The 19,159-nt window shown below is 41.7% G+C and overlaps 1 protein-coding gene across 6 annotated transcripts in view; it reads right to left on the bottom strand.

Moving 5' to 3' along the window:
- OXR1 (oxidation resistance 1) overlaps positions 1-19,159 on the bottom strand; it is a 220,386-nt gene that overhangs the window by 126,161 nt on the left and 75,066 nt on the right. For 4 of the 6 annotated variants that reach the window (XM_061447886.1, XM_061447887.1, XM_061447879.1 and 1 more), the window contains exon 2: positions 1,902-2,067. The exons of 1 other annotated variant lie outside the window; for it this stretch is intronic. In XM_061447886.1, the coding sequence (XP_061303870.1) occupies positions 1,902-1,960 (59 nt within the window). In that variant the 5' untranslated portion in view covers positions 1,961-2,067. The remainder of the gene's footprint in view (positions 1-1,901; positions 2,068-19,159) is intronic. One more of the 6 variants, XM_061447882.1, reaches the window with a different exon arrangement.

A 19,159-nucleotide genomic window follows, 5' to 3' on the forward strand; every position in this document is an offset into this window, starting at 1 on the left:
GATATCTGGAAGAAAGCCTAGGCCATTCTTATCTACTGAATACAAAAAACCTCCCTGTAGCCCTTGTGATTATTGCATAGATTTTACTACACAGTTAATGGGAGAAGCAAAATCATTCATTTGGAGAGTGATGCTTATTCTTCAGAGATGCATTTAGTATTTTTGAATGCCCAGAAGAGCTGGTTATGAATTTGATTTCTTTGTAGCAAGAAATGTGATTTAAACTGATGTTGACGACCAGGATTTATCTGATTCTGGGGAAAAAGTAAACTTCTGATTTCAGCACAACACTGCAAAGGTCTGGACACAGGAGAAACTACAGACTAGCCACAACAGACTAGCTAATCTATTGCCCTCTGGACACACTGACTCCCCGTCCCCGGCTTCCACACACATCTGCATTTGCACATGGACGGCATTTCTTGGCTGCTGTGGCAATTTGGAGGGATCAGGTAAAAGGCTTGTGCTCTGTAAGCAGGCTCCATTTCCTTCCTGAGGCTCCTTCTGCTGGTTTGCAGCATGAGGCAATGCCATGGAGGGCTGGTGGAACATCTTTTGTTTAATGCTCTTGAATAGCAGCTGCAGCTCTGGCCATCCCCCCAAGAAAGAAGAGAGCAGGATTAGACTAGAACGGAGAAAAACACCCGTGATATGTTGAGTTGGTTCCTCATGGGGCAAGATGAAACACTGAAGGAAGGAGCTGCTGACAGGGGACCCCTACAGCCACCAGACATGGAGAAAGGAAGTAGTAAAGGGTTTTGCACTGCAAGAGATCTGAGAAGCACCAAATGAAGGCAAGCAGCAAGTCTGAAATAAACACAACTTAGTACTTTGAACAGTATGTAACTGTGTAACAGAGACAGTTGTGAAGGCTAGGAGCATTGCTTGGTACAAAGAAGGACACAAGTAAGGCAGAAAACATCCATTAAGGTCTATGACACATGCAGGTGCTCCAGCAAGCTAATTCCTTGAGCCAAGGATTGCTGGAAGGTGGAGGGGTTTCACACAGAAAGAGCCACCCAGTGCATGCTCCATCTCCCCCACTACTACAGAAGAACTACACACAACCAAGTGCAACCTACTTGCAGTTCAAATCTGAATTGGTCATTATGAACCACAGATAAAACAAAAGCAACCACCACAAAGCAGCTAGAAAACAGAGCACCACTAAAATCGGTGTGTCAGTAAACAAGAAAAACCTGCAGAAAAGCCCTTCAAGACTGTTCCTTTACATTTTGATCATGCACCAGTTTTCTGATAATACAAGCAGCTTACGAGATCACTCAGTGGCAGAAAACAAGAAGAAGATGACCTTCACACGGGCGGCATTATGAAAGGATTAGGAATGAACTGACACCTACACAGCTCAAAAGCAATCCAAAGTAGTAGGTATGTATCAACAGTGCAACATCCAGAGCAGCCTCAGGAAAGAATACAGGGCAGGCGCAAGAGCTATGTGCAAAAACACGGTGACACTTTAACAACATATCGTATGCTTCTCCATGCCCTCAGCATATGCGTTTGAGCATGTAGAATAAGCATACAAAACACTCTTTTTGCTCCTTTACACACACTACAAAAAATTACCATGCAAATTAAAGACACAACGATTGTTAATTGTCAGAGAGCAAATCAAAACCACCCTCTCCACTTTCCAGTCATCCCTATGGAAGTGGTCCCAGCACATTCAGGAAAACTGCCACCATCGTTCATTTTGTAAGAAAAACCAAACCAGAATTTTCCACCAGGCTTCAAAAGAAAAGATTATCTAATTGGAAAATTGGTTTTGTGATGTGTGGAACAGGCAACCCATACCTTTCCAAGACCTGCAGACAATGCTGGTGCCTCATGTGTTTCAAGGGCACATCATAGAATAAAGACTTACAAAAACAAACACAAACCTTGTGATTATTCCTGGGAGCATGACAGCACTGCTACAGGTAAACCCTTGGAGGACCATTTACAGAAGACATATAGATTGGTTGCTGCCAGGTTACATCCATGAATTCCAACCGGGAGAATCCAGAATCCACTTGTGGTTCAAGAGTGACAAGGCATTCTCACTGCCTGGGAGAGAAGGGTTAGTGAGTCCATGGGCAAAGGAGTGAAAGCACTCTACACACCGCAGATGGACCTGGAGATGTGCATGCGCAGGAGGATGAGGCACGGCAGCAGTGGAGAGGGAGGTGATGATGATGATGGTGACGGAGAGGAAGATGGAGCAGTCACACTTAATACATAATGTAACTCAGTTAGTCACAGCATATACAATTCATTCTATTTTTCCTGCCTAAGCTTTTGTAAGTATTAAGAACTCAAGATCATATGGCTTCGCCATGGCTGTATAATATTTTACAGCTGCTTTACTTGGTGGAAGTAATGTGCTCTACAAGTAGGGTATGTGTTTTGTCACGGATGAGAATCTCTTGATCTTTTCCTTCAGGATTTTGAGAGAGTGGGTTGTAGTGCTGTACTATTTGCTGACAGTTATCTTGATTCTGGACATGTTTTAGAAGAGATGTGTAAAGTAAATTACTATTTTGAATTGTCCTATTTTGTTAATGGCTGCTATACTGTTATTTAAATAACTCCCACTAGTTCCATTTTCACAAAAGCTCTTCCAATGCTTTATGCAAATCTACTTTAGTATAATTTGCACAGGTCTTGGAATTTCCAGCTCTGTCATACTCGGCACAGCAAAATTTCGCATAATGGTTTTAAAGTGACGATAATTTCTGTTATTCTTGTTTGTCTCATTAATACTGTAGCATTGTATCTAATGCAATTGTATTTATAAGGATGGGTTCAAAGTGTGCAAATTATTTTAAGGTTGTATCACTATGGAAAGTCTTCACCTGATTAGAAGGAGCTATTTCTGAAATCTCTTTACTATAAGCTATGCAACCAGCACCCAGATCCTATTCCCTTGAAAATTCCTGTGAGATTTTCACACATCCTGTATCATGCAGGACCATATCCTGTATTACCAAATTCAGAGTTTTCAAAGGCAGTGTAGCCAGTGGTCTGGGAGCTGCATGGCATAACCTGAGACAGAGGGAATACCTCACCTACAGTGAAGCCATATAAACTCGTAGCATATTTCCATATAATTAACATTGCCATAATAACAATTATTTACTGTGCTAACTGCAAAGCTGTTTTATCCATAGCCTTTAATTTAGGCAATTACATTTACATTTCTGATTCCAACCCTAGGCTTGACTGTTTTCTGAGTTGTTTACAAGTCAGCTGCAATATCCCTGGGCATTTAATGTTCCTGAGATTGCTACAGCATATTCAATCATAACATGTATGCATTTATGTAGCAAAATTTCAAAGCAAAAGGACCTGTTAATTTCTCAAAGTGATGGCAGAGGAGGTTGAAAGTTACAATATTCTTACAGTAGCACAGATTTGTGTGTTCTAGTTCTACCATCTCGAAAAAAAAAAGCATCAGCACAGCAGGCAGCTGCAGCTCAGCTTTGAAGTTGCTGTGGGTATGCTTGTCCTAAGATACAGAAATGCAAATCTGCACATTCTTCTGCCTTGCCAAATAGCTCATACAACTGAAATGTACACTGTGAAACAACTTAAAGACTTCTTTCAAAATATAAACCAGATTTATACATCATTATTGCCTTTATTCCATGGACGTGCATGAGATAAGATGTTCTGATCTCATCACTGAAAACTCAGTGAGGTGTAAAGGCATTTTGCGAACAGGGAAAAGATAATAAATAAAACAGTGAGTGAGATCCAGCCAGGAGCATCTCAGCCCAGGCCGATATAACAGTCCATTAGCTGCAGTGCCTCCAGGCAAGTGGGGACCTTCTGGTCTGGCCTGGGAGCAGAGGTGCAGCAAGCAAGAGAGCCTCTGGCTTTAGCCTGAGCATTAGAATATGCTCTTTGACTTGCCACCAGGCCAGGGGGCTGAGAAGGGGTGTCAATACAAGCAGCAGAAGACACAAACCTCACAATCATCCAAACTCTCCTCATGCTCCTTCCCATGTGGAGCCTCCTCACTTCTGAGAGCCACAAGACTCCTCCTCACACTGAGGTTTCAAAATGCCCTTTGGCGAAGGCTATCTACTTCCCACCAGGCATAGGGGCTAAGGGGCTGCACTCTGAAAGCCATTATTGCTGTTTCACTTTTCTAAGAACCAGGCAAAGCACATTACAAAGATGCTAAGACTAAAAGAATAACTAATACCTAGAAGTCTTTGGGAGCACCCACCTGCCTTCATTGAATAGGCTGATGACAAGACTGGACAAAGGCTAGCAACTTAAACTGTAAGCCAAAAAGTACCTATCTTAGGCAACTGAGTTATCCAATTTGTACAAATACCATGTCTTCATACCTTTGCAATATAGGTTAGCAATGAAATAAAGATTGCATACATTTGCAACGTGTGCATAATATATTCTTCTTTAAGTCCTCAAAGGACAAAAAGTAACTGTCATAAAATGAAGCTATTAGCACCAACTCACAAAGGGCAGATTTTTGTTACAGTGAAGAGAGAGATGGAAGCTGTTCCTTGAAGAGACTAAAGCATCTAGCACTTCTCCTTGCAAAGAACATAAACTGGTTCCCAGAGTGCTCTGCAGGACATAATAATGTCAGATAAATCTCTGTGGAAGCACCTAACTTACAAAGGCAAGTTAGAAACTAGGCAAAATGAGAAATCCTTTATTATCATAGCCAAAGCAAAATTGAGGTGTCGGTTTCAACTCATGCATAACTCTAGGATTTTTAATAGACTATATAAAATGAGCTTTAGGTTGGCTTTTTGACTGTTATCTGATATATACACCAGATCCTATGCTGAAAACATGTTCATTCAAGCTATTTTTTCTTGAATATCACCAGGCACTAGCCATGCAAGTTTGGAAAAGTGCTTGCCCTGTTATTTTGCATTTCCGATTCATAAATCAGGTTGCCCAAGCTCATACCAGATGGGAGAGAAACATCTTCAAAGATCCAGGAATATTTTGTACTTAAACAAGATAAAATTACCCTACTACCCTCCTGCCAGGACACCCTCCTGCTCTAGTTATTCAGCAACCAACCCCAACCAGCTTTCTGTTTTCACCCAGGGTCAGTAACCTGGCAAAACAGTTAACAGCATGCCCTCCAGAGCTCCAACAAGAGCCCAGAGGTCTGATTGGGGAAGCCAGCCCATAGCCAATTCACTCAGACACTGCGGCCACACAGCTGACAGAGATACAGAGCCTTAAGATCCCATCAGACGCAATTAGAAAATGGAAAGTCTGTTAATTACAACTATTGAGGAAACGCTATCTTTAGCATTCATGTTTTTGTGTCTTGTCATCCCAAAAAGCAAGCAGTACCACTTGATAAGCTGGTTAATAACAGGTTGTACTAAGAGAATTATATATAAAGGAAAAAACATACATCTGAACTGTTGGAAACAGTGCCTACTTATTTAAAAGGAAATGGAAAAGCCACACAACTATTTTGTTTCTCAGTTCTGTGGTAGTAGAAGGATCATTTTTATCAACTTTTTACTTCGTGCTCACAGGAGTGTAAAGGTTGTAAAGACACCTCCTCATGTCTTCACCCTCCAAGCACAGCCCACAAGCACTAGTGATGCACCACCTTGATTGCTTCGGAAGAAGCTCTGTTGGACAGGGAAGCAGGAGACACAGGATCTGCAGGAGCCACAGGAGCGAGAACTGGGGCATGAGCATCCCCAAGAGAGAACAAAGTAGCTCAAGCAAGCAGAGTTAATGTTCAACCTGAACCCAAGCAAAGGTATTCCTGGGACAACAAACTATGTTTAAAAAAAGGAAAATAAACCCCTTCAAAGAACATGGAAGGTTTTTATGTTATAAGAACATTTGAGATTTCAACAGTAATTTCAACATCCCCTAACTGTGGGGACAGAAATGTGACGTGATCACAGTGAGAATTCCCACTCTCAGTGAATTCTAGGTCTCTAGAGCTGTACACAGGAGACACTGCTGGCATCCCTCCTATACTAAGCATGTGTTTTACTTGGATATTGGCTGTCAATGGACAATGCCTAGAAACTTCATCAGGGCCATTAAGGCTCTTTTCATTCAACCCAAACCGTTCTATGATGATTCCATCTTAACTTTGAGAGTTGTAAGGCACTGGAACAGGTTGCCCAAGGAAGCTGTGGCTGCCTCATCCCTGGTAGTGTTCAAGGCCAGGTTGGATGGGGCTTTGAGCAACCTGCCCTAGTGGAAGCTGTCCCTGCCCATGGCAGGGGTTTGGAACTGGATGAGCTTTAAGGTCCCTTACAACTCAAACTGACCTATGATGATTCTCTGATGATTCACTCCCATCAGTGCAGTTTTCTCCTTGTCTTAGCTTTCGTTTTAAACTAAGCATTATGACAGCCAATTTCTCTTTTCAAGTTTCCTTACAAAAGAATTTTCCACTTATCTTTTAAGATGACTTAGCCCTGGGTCCTTTCAGGTCCTCCCTGTAATCCTGGTTTCCACTCTCATTATCAAGCCACTCTGCTTTGATGACACAACAATCAAAGCATATTGCTGGCTGCTTGAAGCCACTGGAGATTTAGGTAGCAGATTACCACTATTTTAAAATACCTGTCTTTAATAAAAGTGATTCCATTCATTTTGATTTCTCCCATTTGCTAAACATAAGGCACTTCTGGTCTACACAGAATGGTGCCACCACCAGATCTCCTGCTGGACAGGGCAGCAAGTGCCCTGGAGGCCTCGTCTGTGTGCAGTACCAGAATGGCAGAAACATCCCTGTGGCCTGAGCTTCATGCAGACAGGCTGGGCATTATACTTATAACCATGACAAGCAAAATAAATACATAGTCCAGTACTTACATAGTTCAGATCAATACAGAGATGTAGAACTCTAAATTTTAAAGTGCATGTTTAAAAATACTTACATGGTTTTAATATTTAAATAGCAAAAGAGGTTTTTCAGTCTTTCTTGGCATGAAAATATATACTGTTTCTACATGACACAGAGGAACTTAAACATTAGGAAAGAAAATTGCTTAAGAAAGCAAGGGACTCTCTTATTTTATATCCATAGCAACAACATCAGTAAATATTGAAAAAGGTTTTTAAAATACAGCAATATTCATTTTGATAGGTTCAGACTGAAGGCTTCATTTTTAAGTTGTGTGTTTAATAAACTCACCTTCACATCACATACTGCAGTTATCGAGTTTGTCAGTATGTTCTCAGAAGCTGAACATTCTTCTGACAAACGTTCCCAGTCAATTCAATTAAAATGGAGAGCAGCATGATGAAGTGTGTTACTGGTCAGTCTTTAATAAACCAGCTGTGCATTTCCGAGTTTCTCCCAGCTCTGACAGGGACCCTGATTCAGCGGCATCCTTAGGACTCTTCCTGACTCTGAGACCACCAGCAAGGTGGCTCAGCTGCCTCCATACAGGGAAGGAGGTGACCATTAATGAACAGCACAGCTTATCGACAGATACCACCCATGTGCAATGTGCATCTGTAGCTGTCAACTGAAATGTCAATAGTAAAAAGATCAGATTTGCAGGGGTTAAAGTACCTGGACTCTTTTCAGCACCCTAGGATGGCAGAGCCATATTCCTTGACCCAGCTGTGAAGGCAGGTCACAGATTGCCAAGGACCAGTCGGATCAGTAGGCACATGCACATGTTGACATTCAGGAGGAGCTAGCATCCTTCTGCAGTTACTCAACAAGCTGCTACACCACAGAAACACTTAAAAACTCTTCCTTTCTGTTGCAGAGCATCTTGAAGGTTGTAAGAAGCTGCATTAATAAGCAAAGTAGTTGACGCCTGAGAGACAAGTTAAGTGCCCAGGATGGTACAAGCCTATTCAGATCCTCACCTTAAGGCTCAGCTCCTGGTAAGCAAAACATACCTGCACAACACCAAAGCAAAATGATCCCTCTCAGCCTTTTCCTCACTTTCTTTCAGGATGCATCTTGCATCTGTGCTCCTGTGCTTGAACACAGTCTCTTGGGTCAGTGACAGGCTGAGAGAGTTGGGCTTGTTCAGCCTGGAGACAAGAAGGCTCGGGGGAGACCTTAGAGTAGCTTCCAGTACCTAAACGGGGGCTATGGGAAATCTGGAAAGCAACTTTTTACAAGAGTACATAGGGACAGGACAAGGGGGAATGTCTTTAAACTGGCAGATGGGAGATTTAGATTAGATGTTAGGAAGAAATTCTTCCCTGTGAGGGTGGTGAGGCACTGGCACAGGCTGCCCAGAGAAGCTGTGGCTGCCCCATCCCTGGCAGTGTGCAAGCCCAGGCTGGATGGGACTTTGAGCAACCTGGTCTAGTGGAAGGTGTCCCTGCCTGTGGCAGGGGTTGGAACTGGGTCCCTTCCTTAAAGGGGGACACTTAAACCTTTTTGTGATTCTGTAAGACATCAAGCAGGGCAGTCCTCACAAATGCTCCAGGGACATTGCAACAGTATCAAAGAGATCACTAAGTTTTATCTGCAGACTGGGTACCTTAATCTTTCAGCTGTGGGTAGGGGGGACACTGGGGGAGAGAAAGGAAAAACAGGAAGGCAGGGGAACACTAGCAGCACTCCCAGGCAGCACCTATGCTTCTGGGGTGGCAGCGATGTCTGTCTGCCTCTGCTGCTCGGGCTGCTTATTTCTCTTTACATCTGCAGGTGAGCCTGGAAGTCTCACATGCTGAGATTCAAGAAGACAACCTAAAACATAATTCAGTGTCATGCTGAGGTAAAGACAGGTCGTCACCTCACAGCAGAAAAGGATGACCTTTCCCTTGAACCACCATTTAGATTTATGGCTGTGACAAGCAACAATCTTTTTCCTATTTTCCTTTTTACTCACAATGACACAAAATAGACAAACATAGAAACAGGAGACTGTAGAACACTGCTGCCCTGCAGGGCTTTATATTATTTTTAAATCAATAAGCCCAGCGAGCAGAATTGCTATAAGCAATACAGGTACACCCACTACCAGAACCTAGCAATCTATAGGTATTGTAATAAATGATATTATTTAAAGAAGAATCCAGTAAAAAAGCACTATTCTGTGGTTTTCCAAAGCACAGTGAGGCTTTTCTTCCTGCTTAATGCAGAACAAAATGCACCTCAAGGCTGGTCTGGCATTGCCAGCTTAAGATTCACATGATTTGACATAAGCCTTGGCAGGGCAGCTGAACAGAGGAGGTACAGGAGGAGATGAGGAGCTGGTGTCTGACAGTACAAAAAAAAAAGGAGATTCAAGCACAGTTGGAAGTGATCAAAATCAGAGCCCAGAAGACAAATGAGGCCACAGCATGTTAAATGAGGCAAGTGAGTTTGGAAACATTCATGTATTTAGCTTCCTAACTAGAGCTCGTCTGCAAGGCAGAACTGTTAAACAACCACCTGATCAGAATTTGTAAGAAAACAGCATACAGCTTAAACATGGCAGCTGCATTTAGATGCATGCAATAAAACTGTCAAGATTTTAGAAGTCTTACCATATAAATCAGAGGCTTTTCGCCCAAATGCAAAATAAGAATCAGTAATTTTTCTTTTCAGGAACCATTGGCAGGATTTCAAGATGCATTTAACTAATACCACAATGTGTGGTTTTTTCCTTAGCTAATCTTCTATGAAAAGTAACTATTAGGAAATCAAAATATTATGGCTAAGTCTTGCTAATGGTTCTCCTGAACAGAAAGGTAAAAGCTCTCACACATGAAATGTGAGGTAGAATTTAGGAAAATAAATCAACAGAAAAAGATTAAGAGATTAGATCCTATTCCCTCCATGCACTTCAACAGCCCTCTGCATTTATCTATACTTAGTTCAGATCCCAGTAAATGTGGGGCTAATTCCTTCCCATATTAGCAGCCTGCAAAAACCACTTATTAAAACCGGTGTAAGTCTTCACAGCAGACTCAAAAGGATAGAAAAGAGAAAAGGCCTCCTGCTCACCCAGTCTGGACACAGACACTGCTTGGTGCCTGCATTCACTGAGCACAGACAAGAAAGGGCCAAAAGGCACTCTCTGCTCCCTCCCGTAGCTGTGGTGTGCAAATGGCTCTGCTCCAGCTTTGGGTGCCAGGCAGGGTCTTCTCCTTGAAAGTCTGGCTGCATAAATACCCGTGCCTAACTCCTTCAGTACAGAGCTCCAGTGTTCCATGCAGCCAAGATTGCCACTTTCAGAACGGTTTAAGCTCAAAAAATAAACTTTCCACTAAAGTCAAAACCCAAAAGAAGTCAAGCTTTGGACTGGGAAATTCTTATGCTTTCCAAATTTTGTCTAAAATAATACTTTCCTCTAGAAAAATTCATGCTTTCAGTAAGTGAAATCCAAATTTAACTTAGTTTGCCTCTAGTATTAATGCTGGGTTTGTGTTTTTATAGAAATATTGGAGAGCGACACAAACATTCATTTGGAGCTACCTAAAATCAGACAAAAAGCTTGTTTCTACTCTGCAGCAGGAATATGCAGCAGAGGAGATTTAGGTTTGATGTAAGGAAGAAATTCTTCACTGTGAGGGTGGTGGGGCACTGGCACAGGTTGCCCAGAGAAGTAGATGTGCCATCCCTGGCAGTGTTCAAAACCAGGCTGGAAGGGGCTTTGAGCAACCTTGTCTAGTGGAAGGTGTCCCTGCTTGTGGCAGAGGGGTTTGGAACTGGATGAGCTTTAAGGTCCTTTCCAACGCAAACCATTCTATGATTCTATAAATTACATACACCAGTCCAGTGTCTGTCTTGGTACTGACCTGGTACAGTGACATCCTGAAGATCCAGTCCCACAGCTTTACCAAGATAGTTTGGTGCCTAGATGACATATGTAGAAAATCGTAGGAAGCATTATTTATGTGAACAAAATATAGAGTTCCTTGACCTTCCATTCCATTTATTCTCCAGTATATACAAACAAACAAACAAACAAAAGCTTGGAATTCAGTCATGTATAGAAGTACACATATTCTGAGAATATAAAGCTTTTAATGTTAATATGATAGAAATTAGTGATCTGCTCCTATAAAAAAAAAAAAAAAAACAGGACACGTAACATGTAAGTGGAGAAAGGCTAAAGACAGTGTTTTATGTATGAGGACTGATCTACAGATGAAGAGGACTCCATCTGTTCTGCAGCTACTGCATCTCATCTCTACAGAGTGCTGAGAAACAAGGAAGTTATATAACTTGATATAAAGCTGATGGGGCCACTGACATTTTAAATCCCACTGTGTGAAAATCAATTACAAGATGTGAAAAGAAAAACCCTCTTCAGAAACCAAAATCTCCATCCCATAATATACCCCTATATATTTTTAAATGAGTAATAGAACTTCAGAGAAAGAGAGTGTAGGAGGGAAGCAGAAGGGATGGGCAGAGTAGAAAAGGAATAAAATAATTACAGATCATTTCAAGATGCTGTTATGATGTAGTAAAAAGACAAATAACTTTGATGACATCATTTTGATTTTGCTTACGCTAAATAATAAACAGGTAAAATAATACTGACTGACAACATGGAGCTTAAATGGAATAAATTTTTTGTATACTTTTGTAAGAAAGTGTATGCTTTTTAACCTGGTATAAGAGCCATATCTACATGTCTTTTAAATACCTCCAGGGATGGTGACTCCACCACTTCCCTGGGCAGCCTGTTCCAGTGGTTGACAACCCCATCAGTGAAGAAATTTCCCCTAATATCCAGTCTAAAACTGCTCTGGTGCAACTTGCAGCCATTTCCTCTTATCGTATTGCTTGTTTCTTGGGAGAAGAGACTGACACCCACCTTCCTACAACCTCCTTTCAGGTAGTTGTGGAAAGTGGTAAGATCTCCCCTGAGCCTCCTCTTCTCCAGGCTGAACAACTCCAGTTTCCTCAGGTGCTCCTCATAAGACTTGTGCTCTAGACACTTGACAGCTTCACTGCCCTTCTTTGGATGTGCTCTGTCATCTCAGTGTCTTTCTTGCCCAAAACTGAACACAGGATTTGAAATACAGGCTCACCAGTGCCAAGTATATGGGGACAATTGCTTCCCTGGTCCTGCTGGCCACATTATTGCTGACACAAGCCAGGATGCTGTTGGCTTTCTTGGCTGTGTGGGCACAAGCTCCTCATGTTCAGCTCTGTCAATCAGCACCCCAGGCCCTTTTCCACTGAGCAGCTTTCCAGCCACTCTTCCCCAAGCCTGTAGTGTTGCATGGGGTTGTTGTGACCCAAGTGCAGGACCTAGCACTTTGCCTTGTTAAACCTCATACCACTGGCCACAGCCCATTGATGCAGCTTGTCCAGATCCCGCTGTAGAGCCTTCCTACCCTCCAACAGATCAACATTTCCACCCAACCTGGTGTTAGCTGCAAACTTCCTGAGGTTGCGCTTGATCCCCTCATCCAGATCATTGATAAAGATATTAAACAGAACTGGCCCCAGTACTGAGCTGCATTTTGTTCAGCCATTTCAGGACTTCCCACCACTCAAACAGCAGCAGCAGAATTTTAATGACTGGGAAACTGCAGCAGTGCTGTAAGAGAAAATTGTAATGCAGCAAAGCGCTGCTTCTCTGGGTGATCTCCTACATCTACTACAGTGCCAGTACAGAGTTCTTTAAAATACAGCTTCTAGCAGAAAAAAATAATAAAAAATTAAAAAATATAAATAAACCCAAAAGTCTGAAACCTTCTTATTCAAGTTCTATAGTTACAATACCTGGGGAAGATGTAACCAAAAGCAGAATTACCAGATAGCTCCCACTGCTGTCTAATGGTATGAATTCTTTCTTTACTTCCTTTTAAACTAAAATGCCTTTGCATTTTACACGTTCACTGAACTCTCCTTCTAAAGTTGCCTTCTGGGTAGCAATTAAATGTATAATTGAGATCTTCAAGACATGAGAAGGCAAATTCAGTGCCTTTTTGCATGGCTGCAGGGAATGAGATAACACAAATCAATTTTATGCCCAGGCACACTTTTGCACACATGCATTCAATATGCATCGTACATCCCCTCTTAAGCCTGAGGGGCTGCTTCTTCCACAAATAACGCTTCCAAGGTTTTTGGAGAAGGGATTTTCAAAGTTTCAAGATGAAGTTCACAACTGTACTAGTTGATGGTAGATATTTGATGCTAGATTTGTAGACAGTCATGTTGGTCTAAAGAAGATTTGACTTTCTCCTCTGATTTTGTTCATTAGGCATTAGTGAAGCTGGCCTGATAGTCCTTTGAGACTCATTCCCCCACTTACAACCTAAATCTCCTCGCAGAAGACTGACACGAAGCAATTTATCCATACTGCTACCTTCTTACAGTTGATATCCTTGTTTATTCATCAGCATCTTAGTTCACTTACAGGGAGGAACAGATTATTCAGTCACTCAGCCACTGCTCAGAGAGTCATTGATAAAACTGTCTCACTAGGGGTGACAAGGCTAAAAATTCAAGATGCTGCAGCTTTTGTCAGAGCAGAACTGCAAAATAAAAACCCAACAATCCAGCCTTTTATCACCTCTTCCTATCACTAAATGCTGAAAAAGTTTCCAAACAAAGACAATATTAAATCACTACAGCTCTTTTCATCTCCCTATCTTTACACCCATACAAACCACCCACGATTCAGGATTTGAAATTAGGCTCAGGAGACAGTGCTTTCATCTGGTCGACTCAGTAAAACCCCAGCAAGTCTTCTGCTTCCCATGCTCAGCTGCCTTCTGACTCCTCCTCCTCTGCCCATCAAGCAGATGGCATTACTCCAAGATCCCCCCTTCTTAATCTTGTTTCTTTCTAATACTTCTCCATTCCTATCATCCACTTCCTCCATGAATACAGGACTAAAGAAGCATATAAGAAAAACTCAGATAAGAAAATTAATGGAACTAAGAGCTAAGCCACTTCAATACTATTTGTACATGGACTCTTCTCTGCAGGAGGGATTTTGTTTTTTGTTTTTTTGTGTGTTGTTTTTTTTTTCAATAGAATAAAAGATGGATGGAGAAATAATATAAGCAATCAGATTTTGTAAAGCTTCCAAGAGCAGAAACATCAGGAGAACTACTGCCGATGAGGTAGCCTGTGCATTTCAATCAGGAATAAAAGTAATGGCTGCAAAATCCATTTAAACTGGCTGCACATAACAAAGTGATAAGAAATCACTTCCTTTTTGTTTCTTAGGTCTTTATTCTGGCAGCAGCTTGAAATTATCACCCTCTGACAAAGGCCTTTGCTCAGGAGAGCAGGGCTCTTTCACCAAAGATGAGCTCAACAGAGCTAGGATGTCCCTGCCTTGTCATCTCAGTGTTTCTTCCTCTTACTTTAGCAGACCCTCCCCCACCCTGAAGGTCCCTTCTGGGAGTCACATGCCTTCTGCATCCTCAGGTCTTCCTCTTGCTTTCCCCTCTCACTTTCTTATTCCTTCTCTTGGGAGGCAATGAATTGCAGGAGATACATAGATACCCATTTAGTTCCTCTTGAAATTTAGGGCTCCTTTTTTGCCTAGAAGGGTGTTTCTGGTTGTATCCCTGATAGTCCATATTAAAGTACCTTCACCTGCACCTGCTCTGTTTTGCTGGAGCAACAAGAGGGTAAGAGGGACAGGGTGCTATCAGCATGGAGCACAAAGCAGGACCCAATGAAGAGATTACATTTTTCTGGTGACTGAGGTGTTAAACACACACACACAAAAAGTAAGAGATTATTGGTGTGTCTGTGTGCTGTTGTTTCTGGTATATGACCACCTCACTCAGGCTACCTGAAAAATTCAGACAGAGAAAAACAAACCTGTATGGGGCAGACTTTCCATCACCATTTTGAAAGATTTACAATTATACAGGGCGATCCCAAAAGTGAGCAACTGTTGTACAGCAACAGAATACAAGAGACACAATTAATAAGGCAATAATGCCCTCTCATTCCTCCCACTTCTCTCCCCTGATTTCCTAAGGGTGGAGCCAGAGAAATGCCCCCATGATTTCAGCCTAGAAAATGCTGTGCTTGCCCAATGCCCGATTGGCTTCTGCTGCAAGCCCCACACTACAGGCATACCCCTAGGCTTTCCAGATACCCAAATAGGTCCACACAGACTTGGCTGCATGTAGCATCGTACCTGATCATTGCCTATTTGGGGGTTTTGTTGTTGTTGTTTTCCCCATAGATGGCTTTAAATCAAAGAGTATCCCCTCTGTAAATGTGATAATGTGCATACGTCTTTATAAGCCAACTGTAATTCTTTTACCCATTAGCCTGCTTATGAGAAAATGAGAGCTTTAATTCCAAAGCGCAAAGTTAGAAGCCCCTTTGTCAGACAGGATGTTGTCACCAGTCTTAAAGAAACAGACAGGATGTTGTCACCAGTCTTAAAGAAAAAGGCCCAGTCCGTTCAGAATCTGTGGATACTTCCAGATACCACATACCACAAGTAAAAACTGTTTTTAGCATATTCCTGTACTCAGCAAAACAAGGCCTGCATTAAGAAATGACAGCAGCTTTCAAAAGTCATTTCTCCATGGAGTCACTCCAATACCAGGAACCCTTGTCAAAACCAATCTGTTTCCTAAGTGACTTTCTCAGCAACCACTTGCTGTGACACTGACGTCAGCCACCTCTCAGGTCAGTGCCTGTCCGTCATAATGAGAGTTTTACCTCTTGTCACTTCTGAATTATTGGTGCCTTCAGAACTGCCGAATAAGGAGGGTGTTTAACTGGTGTTAAGACCTAAAATGCCTGCTTGCTCTAAAGCTGTGTGTTTTAGAAATGGGCATCAACTCAGCTCTGAAATTAATAAAAAAAGGCGGCTGAACATTTCCCCCTCCACATGCCAGTCTCTTGACCTTCCTTTACCCTGTGAACCAAGACTGCCAAAGAGGCAAAAACCTTCATTGAAGCTATTAAGCTCACCAAGGAACTACATTGAGAGTTACATTTTGTTTTATTTTACCCTGAGATAATCTGTGGAGGAGGAATGCTGTAAATAACTGCTTTTCCCTACCTCTCATTCCATCTTCTGTCCCTTCTACCAAACAGGCCACATGGGACAGACTGGATGACAACCCTTGCCTTCCCTCACCACAAGCCATCTCACTTCTAGTTCAGTGACTCATCCAGGGCAATCATATGAATAGGAATTTTCCAGGTTTCCTGCAAGTCGCATTTCATTTTCATGCTCTTTGTTTCCACCAGCAGTTGTCAAGCGTGCTAGCTAGCTCTTAAAGCCAGCTTGATACATGACATGTGAGAAGATAGCGAACACAAAACTTATCAGACCTAAAGGGCTTGCAAAACTGCAGTTTGAAAGAGATCACTGCCTTATAGACCCCATGAACCACTTTGCAGGTTTAGAGAACAATAGGGGTCTAATCCTGTTGGAAACTGGGGAACTGCAATATGTCTCTTTTTCTGATCAGAGGCAGGTTAGAGGCACTGAAGGTCAATTCTGAAAGGAGGCATACATCCTTAATTTCCCAGAAGAAAACCAGTTTGAGAAATAAACAACTTCTTGCATTGACATTAACTATAAATAGCACAAGGAGGCAAAGCAATACCAGGGCTGTTAGTGAGCATCTCTGAAGTTCAGAAAACAGGTGGCTAGAAGTGACATTTGGAAACAGACTGGCAATTTATTCCCATTTAGCTGTCATTTACAGGAAGAGGGAATATAAAAGCATGAAGTAATTTGGTTATTTACCCCATAAAATGATGTATTGTTGACAACATCTAAACTCGTTATGTTTAACATCATGAGACCCATCCTTGTGACAACTGTCTTTTAAAACAAAGCTTTAAAAGGGACATATTTGATTGCCAGCTCCTGTAATAAAATTAATGTTCCAAAGGCCATAACAGTAAACTCAGTGATGATTTTAATTATTTTGGCATCTTACTTGCATCTTGAAATAAAGGTTTCAGTTGGGAACAGGCTGAGTCCTAGTTCAATCTTCCTTCTAGAAATGGCATTTAAGGGACATAAATTATATTTCAAAAGACTTTTAACAGGTGGAATGCAAATTTAGGAACCGATATCACCAATGACCTTCGGTTTCACCATTTCCTTTTACTAAAACAGGACTGATTGTTAAGTTCACCTTCAAAACAAACCAAAACACATTATGCAGTCCATGGTGTTAACACCTATGCTATTATAAAAGATTATTAATGCAGTTTTATTCTTCTCTAATGGTTTCTTTCTTCCTGTACTTTCAAGGAGAATACATAGACTGCCTTATAACCAATACAGGCCCTGTCCATTGCTCTTCTTCACTTCCACCTCAAAATCCATCAGATCAAATTTCTCTATCTTGCAGTTTATGAAATAGAAGTGCACCATTAGAAAGGCTCATTTCCTAAAGTAAGTGGGTTGCTAACATCCTTGTCTTACATAAAGGATGTTACATAAAAAGTACCCAAACAAGAAATAGCTATTAAAAAGCAAAAAAAAAAAAAAATCACAAAAAAAAAAAAAACCACACCAAAAGAAAACCAAACCAAAGCAAAATAAAACAAAAACCCCGCACTGCCTACAAACCCAACACTAAACTGCTTGGTGTCTTCTCTAGAAAAAAGTCTCATTGCAATTTTTCTTGTTCTCTCTTAATGTTAAAAGTACATGAGGGTATAGACATTAAAACACATGTCATAACTGAAAGAATACATTCAGGCAGAAGTGAATGTCTAGAAATGCGGAGCAGAAGAATTTCCACTCTGTAAAGTCTACTCATGAATGCAGACACATCAGCAAATGATATGGCAATCAACTCTCTCCAGTAATTCAGGCGGTGCTTAAACTCAGCTTCCCACTAGGGCAGTTTTTGCATCACTGGTCAGTCCTCCCAGCTGAAAAGCTACAGGTTCACTTCTCCATGCTTGCCACTAATCCTTTACATACCCCTACTTCCCTAAACCCACCAAATAGGTGTATCACCTTTCTCTGAAACATGCAGGGAGCCCATTGTGCTCAATTTCAGATGTTCTAGCTGCAGGGACTTGTGTGCCCGGAAATTACACTGCATTTAGAAGTTAAGAAGGGCATATAAGCAAATAAGGAAAAAAAAAGGATGTGCTGTGATATCCATGGCATGGGCGGTCCAATTAATTTTGTCTTAGCAACAGTTTTAGCATCAACCTATCAGGAAAACTAGTGTATATAGAGTATCCACACTGCTTGGGAAAGCAAAGCTTTATCAAGTATACCAGCTTAGTAGGTATTTTCCAACTTCAGTAGATTAAAAGTGGTTACACAGTGAAGTGCAATGTTTCTTCCCTCACTATTTACAGTGACATTTTCTGTACATTTAGAATGAACATTTAGATCAGACCCCGAAAAAAAGTACATGTTGTCTCCCTGTTCTGTTCTCTGCAGCACAAATGTTTCACTTCAGCAGATTTTTCTGCTTTGAAAGGCAATGCAATCAGATGCTGAGCAGTAAAATGGAATTATTATTTCAGACCATGAACTGCACTGCACACTGTGAAACAACCATATTCCTGTTTAAAGGAACATCCTGATGCTCAGAAGCACTGAACAGCCAGAAACGCCTATTGAAATTAGAGCTAGTTAGTGCTCAGAACCAAAGCTAAATAATAGTTAATTTTCAATTTTTGCATTGAACAAGTCTGATTTTTGCATTGAACAAGTCTGATTTCAGCATCCACGATCTTTAATCCTCCAAATTCTGGGATTCAAGTTTTGTTTGTTCATAAACAGAGTGCATACTTCACCCCCATCTTTGCCAGGCAGTGGTGATGCCCCCAGCTGTGTAGCTCAGCACGCTGGGCAGGCTTCTGCACTAATGTAGCAGGGATCCTCAATATCTGAAAAAAAACAGGCCAAGTGCGGGAGGGTTCCTCTGCAAAACCTCCCTGCGCTGCACACCTACAGCACCTGCCAGTGCTGTTCATCTTCCACAGTCATAGCCACCATCAAACAGAAAGGGAGAAACTAAGGACAGAACAGAAGCCACCAGCCGCGCAAGGTGAGGGCAGCTCACCAGGACAATGACTCCTGCAGCAATCACAGAAAACACTGTCTCTCTCTGCCTGAAGCCTAAAGGCTGATACAACAAATTTGGTTTTATTGACGTAAATCTATGCCAGGGAATGTGCGGTCTATGTAATTAACACAAATTGAGCTGGGAGTCCAGGATAAAGAGATGGAAGCTGGCATGTGGTACACAGCATATGGTTCCTGAGCTTCCTTTGGAA

The sequence above is a fragment of the Pezoporus flaviventris genome, unplaced genomic scaffold (assembly GCF_033815535.1).
Source record: "Pezoporus flaviventris isolate CSIRO_AGI_PZ_B2104156 unplaced genomic scaffold, CSIRO_AGI_Pfla_v1 ptg000007l, whole genome shotgun sequence".
Classification (NCBI taxonomy): Eukaryota; Metazoa; Chordata; class Aves; order Psittaciformes; family Psittacidae; genus Pezoporus; species Pezoporus flaviventris.